The 6,000-nt window shown below is 37.5% G+C and overlaps 1 protein-coding gene across 1 annotated transcript in view; it reads left to right on the top strand.

Moving 5' to 3' along the window:
* LOC126161016 (uncharacterized) overlaps positions 1 to 4,984 on the top strand; it is a 147,737-nt gene extending 142,753 nt beyond the window's left edge. Inside the window, exon 12 of the mRNA XM_049916953.1 lies at positions 1,446 to 4,984. Coding sequence (XP_049772910.1) covers positions 1,446 to 2,025 — 580 coding nt within the window. The 3' untranslated portion in view covers positions 2,026 to 4,984. The remainder of the gene's footprint in view (positions 1 to 1,445) is intronic.
* Positions 4,985 to 6,000: the final 1,016 nt, after the last annotated feature.

The following is a 6,000-nucleotide window of genomic DNA, read 5'->3' on the forward strand; positions in this document are numbered from 1 at the left end:
ATGCTGACTGGTGTTTCTATCTTGTGCTGCTGGCTGCAGTCCGGATGGGCCGAGCCACGGGAACCCCCCAGGGCACCCCCCCGGCCCCCCTGCAGGGCTGGGGGTCCATGCTAGCATTATCCATCATGGTAACACTACCACTAGCAATGCTGCCTCCCCGCAAGAACCCACATATGTTAATCTCTAGTCGATCATGAGCCCGAGGCCATCTGTGAGTCATTTACCATCTTCCGTGCTTTTTTTCCTACGAGGCATGTTGCAGTGTGCTGTGTTGTGCTTTTTTTTAATCATTACTTGTTTGTGTTACCGTAGATAATTATAGTTTTTTTTTATTTTGTTATTAATTCTTGAATGTGCATAAGAAGCCATTATTTAACCATTTCTGATATTAACTTTAAATTTTTATGTGGTTTTACATGTCTGTATCTTTAATATTATTATGACAAATTGCACTGTTGTCGGCAACAATAGATATATACACACAACATTTGTCTTCTTTTATTTTATTGATTTGAAAGCATTTTATAATTTAGAAAGATGACATAATCTGCAATCATATGTAAATGTGCTTCATCAGCAGTGATGGGGCAACCACACCTCCACCCTCCTATCAATACTGTATTTAATTTGGTATTTGTTTGGCACTTTTCCTATTTATCTTTTTCTGTATCAACTTTTTAGTTTCCATATTTTTCAGACTCCTCCCAGAACTTGCCCATACATAGTGCTCACAATTTCAGGTCTTCTTTCTTTAACGTACATACGGCTATATCAGTATCCTGTCAGATGGCTAATTGTCAACTCTGATTCATAAGGACTGAATCATGCATGTCACTGCACATTTCCAAATTGCTGTAACTGTTCCATTTAAGTTTCTATGGATGGCATGATTGTTTACTTAATTGGCTTCCAGCATACATTTTATTGTTTGCTTTCTGTGTTTTAATTTGTTTTACATTTTCTGATAAATTTTTAACAAAATTTTGTTTTTGTAGTATTTAACTATTAGAGTATTCCAGGAGTTTTTTTTCCTGATATCACATTTTATCTGAAAACTGTGAAAAGTGTGTTATACTGTTTACATAAAGCATGTGTGTAGCTGAGTGTTAGTATCTTCAAAAGAATGAATGCATGTATAACAGACAAATGTGGTTTACATATTTACTGAAGTAGCATGTTGTGATATACAATTTATGTGCAGGTCCAGACACTGTTTCAAGTAGAGGTAGATATGCAAGCAGGAACTGCAGCAAACTATAACTCTCAATTATTGATAAAAGTAAATAAGTTATCCAAATGCTTTCGATGAAACTGTTTGTGCATCTCATTTGACTCTTATAGTGTCTTACTTGCACAGTCTGTTACTAGCCCTTAAGTGGAATACATATTTTAAAATTGCGTTTTTATCCTTTTTCATAAATTACCATCAAAATTTGACATTACAGGCGCAAGAAAAAATGCATCCGCTACATGGAATCTGGTGAGAGTGCAGACGGCAATCAGTCAGAGGATAATCTCGGTAGCTGCGGGAGTGCGGGCGAAGCGCACACCCCACCCGATGACGATGCAGACGGCGACGGAGAGAGCTTGCCCCACTCACTGTCGAGCCCCGGCGGCCTGAGTGGGCTCTCCAGCCTGACATCGCCGTCGATGATCCTGCCCAGCCCTGGCACGAGCCTGGCGAGCCCCTCGGTGAGCCTGGCCAGCCCCTGTGTCAGCCTCCAGAGCCCCCTCACCCCCCACGATCCGTCGGGGTCCTCCGCCTATGAGTGCAAACCTCCGGTCACGAACAGTGTGCCCCTCCCACTGCCACCCCCATCACTCCACCACCACCACCATCCGCCACACCAGCACCACCCGCCGCCGGGTCCTCAGCCGCACCGGAATCCTGTCGGGACCAATCCTCGGGACGTTAATAATCCGCTGAGTGTGAATCAGCTGACAGGTCAGTGCATCAAGAGCGAAGGTGGCGGAACTGGGCAGGACTCTTCGTCTGCGTCGAGGCCCGTCATCAGTGTCACGTAGCGGTGGCCGACCTCTGACCCCTCGTGAGTGGTCAGATCGGCTGTGCGGGGCCCGGGGACCGGTTCTGTGCGCGTTTAATGTGTCGGTGGTTTTCAGGCTCTATGTGGATGATTTAATTCTGGACAGAAGTGAAATACTCAGGACTACGTGGAAAGAAGATTATGCATTACAAAACTGCATTTGAAAATGTATTTCGGATGTTTGTGTATTAGTTTTGTTTTGGCCAAAACACTGTCACAATTTTTGTTATTGAAGAATATGTTCCTTTGTGCCAGATATGCTTATTTTTAAACTGCAGGTGCATTTCCTGAGAATGTCTAATGACCGTGCCGTAGATATTTTTACCCGTCGTCTCCTCTGCCCCTCTGTGTATTTTTCTGTGTGGTGAAAATTGTTTCTCACTGTCAGTTTTATCAGTAAAAGATACTGTTTTGTTCCCCTGACAGGTTTACAGGAAGAATGCATTAGCACAATTTCAGAATAGTTAACCTAGATCTGAATCATACTAGTACTTTAAACAGCTAGTTTGTCAATAACTTTTCACAAAGAGGTCGAATATCTAGTATACAGTACAGTAGCTACTCATTTCTGCAGCACGTTCAATCCACACTTGATAAATACTACACGAATATATGAGTCTGCATTGAAATTATGTAACAAATGGTTTCACATTATCAGTCAGATCAGCAGTGAAATCTCTGTGGTTACCCATTTGATCTCTCTCTCCTCCCCCCTCCCCTCCCCTTCTGTGGTTTTGACTTTGAGAGGCAGGGGTTCAAGCTTATACTCATTCACAAGCGCTTCAGTTCCCACTTCAAATATATGATACGTTTTCCATCTGTTCCCATAATAAACTGATGATTATGGTGTAAGTATATACTGCCACTAAGTGTTGGGTGGTTTTACAGTCCATTTATTACACCAGTTCTGAAATACATCAGTGCTTCTAAATTTGTGAATGCTATACCAAAGTGTGAATCTTAGATAAATCTAGTCTATTTTGCTACACTGTACAGGAAGGAAAAAATCTTAACACTGTGGCAGTGGAAAAATATGGGCATTTGTTCCCAGAACCAGAACTGTGGTAGGCCATACTTTGATTTTGTCAGTAATATATACCTACAGAATGTAAACTTGTTTCATCAGATAGATTTGACATGTGAAAGTTTAACATTTAGTTTGCATGGCGTATTTGTAGTATTACATTGAGCATATTTACAGAACTGTGTAAATCATATATTTTTCACAACTAAGTAATGACCCCTGCCTGATCAGAATACCTTCAGCACTCCTTGCTTGTTTCATTGATGTGCCGATACCAGGAACAAGTGACTGGTCAACTGTAAATGCTTTTTCTTGTCTAGAGCATTTGCTGTTTACCAAAAATTTCACTTAAGATTGCTCATAACTAGTATTTTAGATATTACATTTTTTTAAAAGCCATATTGTGTTTTATAGAAGTCTCCTTAAAGTTTTATGCCATGGAGATATTATGTGCCATTTCCTGAAACTGATTTTTCCTAATAAGTGATTTCTGTTATTAGTATTGTTACTTTTTATATGTGGTGTATTATGTATTTAAAAATGTGACACGAAACTGTTTGTTCGACACTACAGGATGCCTGTATGACTGAGAATTGAGTGAGGAACAGCTCCCTCTTGTATGTCTTGTCATTGTCTGACATTCTTAGAAGCTCTACAACAGGGTCACAACACAGCTTCACAGTGTTATTACATACTGTTAGTTGAAAAGAAATATGCATTCTCTAAGATACTGATTCATGAGAAAAGCCTACAGTGACAAAATGCTAAATTATATATGCATGGTCATTAAGATTAACTTGTGATATAAGAATAATCTCTCTTCTGTTAAATAGGCAATTCAGGATCTTCTGATAAATTATTTAAGCACATCCTTTTTATTCCATCTGGTACTGTAAATAAAATGGTTGGAATAGGAGGACATGCATATCTTCCTATAAGCTGGGCGAGTGCAATGGAAATTGACTATGTGGTTTTGATGTTTTGTTAATTTGTCAGCTGAAGGTGTTAAATACAAATAAAAATTGTGGAAACAGTCACAGAATATCAGAAAGCAGCAGTTTAATAGTAAATGTGATATATATTTGTTGTATTGGCTTTGCAGTCAGTGTATTGTATCCATGATTCATTTCATTTTTATTCAAATAAAAAATTATTCTCTCTTATGTGAAATCCATTAAATATGGAGATTCAGTACATAATTTAATGTACAAAGTATGGAAGTTTTTGAATTGGTTTGAAAAATTTATTCTACAGTTATTCACATTTTTAACTGTGTTCAATTTTGTTATTTGTTGTTATGTACCGGTGTTCCTATAATAGCATCACTTCCCTGTTCTCTTATTGTAGATTGGCTGTCATTTAAGATGTTAAAGTTTATGTAACAGTAATAGAGAATGATTTCATATATTTATGTGCAAAAAATAATTAAAGAGAGATCCTGATTTGTATGCCATTGATTTGTGGCATTATGTACAGATGTTGTTTTATAAAAGAAAGATTTTTTGTAATATGAAAATGTGAAGATATTGTGTATGTAGTCTGTTAAAGAATGAGGATTTTTAAACCTTGTAATAAATGTAATCATCATTTACCTTCTACAAATGTGTATCAAGGGCATGATATACAGGATTGAGAAATACAATATTAACAAAATGGCAAAATTTATCAGCAATTTCGTTTTAATTTAAAGGACCGATATTTTTTCTTGTACTCTTGTAGGTGATCTAAACGTGCCAGACTCTTGTTTCCTTGTGAATAGTAAGTGTATAATGTAAAGCATTGAAAATGCGTGGATGTTAAAATGCAGTTACATTATCACCTTGTAATGTAACTCAAGTATTTAGAGGTAGCTAAATAATGTTTGTATAGTAGCTATACCTCAGTTTCCAATATTTGTTGTAAGTAAAGAACCGTCATTTATTACAGCCGTTTGATCACTCATTCTTCCCTAACCTGGCGATTCCCGCACTACAATGAAATGTGCCCAGAGCATTTGTTATGATGAGGAACTCTGTACACCTGTTCCACAAGAGTTACGAAAAATAGCCATGCAGCCAGTTGATATAATAATTGTAAATATTCCATAACAATTAGCAGACACCACACATTTTGGCCAGTCATAGAAAAGGTAGGAGACCGGAAATAAAAAGTAAAGGATTAAACAAAAAAGAGGAAAGATGGTCTCATCTCCAGCTGATCGACAGCTTGTACATCATCATATGTAAACACACAATTTGCTACCATATTATTGAACTTTCTGTGCACTGCGATGACAGTTACTGCAACGACTTGACCCATTAAGGACCAAGCATTAAATACATAATTTTTTTTGAAAATAATGTTTATTAGATCTAATTGTACACTAATATAGACATACCAACAACAATATAGACATAAATATACAAAACGGAAATATACAGGTCCTAATTAAAGTACAGCAAAATGTTGCGTTTACGCAACTTTGGGACTATGAGTCTTATTTCATTCTCTTATGAAAAGTTTGAAAACAGTTTGGATGGAAATGCACATTACTTTTTTTTTTTGCATTAGTAAACTGTTGTACTTTTACATACCCTACATCTTCTTCCTCCTTTGTTTTCCTTCTCTATTATGTGTCCTACATCATCATAGCATATTTCTTTCAGAAGAGAGCATTTGGAAGGATGTTTGTGAGCGCAGTTTCTCCGTTTCCTTCATTCTCAGCTGCAGTATTGTCTGATTTCATTAGGGTCATGCATAAGTATGATCGAAATTCAAGTTGTGACATATTTTCTTCCTTTGCAAGACTGTACAATTTCCATGAATTCACAGTTACACTGTCAATCAAGTTGGTGAAGAGAGGCCACCAACATTTCTTGCCTCTTATTCGAATGCTGTAATTGGCAATAACATTATCGTGTAAATCATATGAACCCATACGTTCATTGTACT

Source organism: Schistocerca cancellata, chromosome 2 (genome assembly GCF_023864275.1).
Source record: "Schistocerca cancellata isolate TAMUIC-IGC-003103 chromosome 2, iqSchCanc2.1, whole genome shotgun sequence".
In the NCBI taxonomy this organism is placed as follows: domain Eukaryota; kingdom Metazoa; phylum Arthropoda; class Insecta; order Orthoptera; family Acrididae; genus Schistocerca; species Schistocerca cancellata.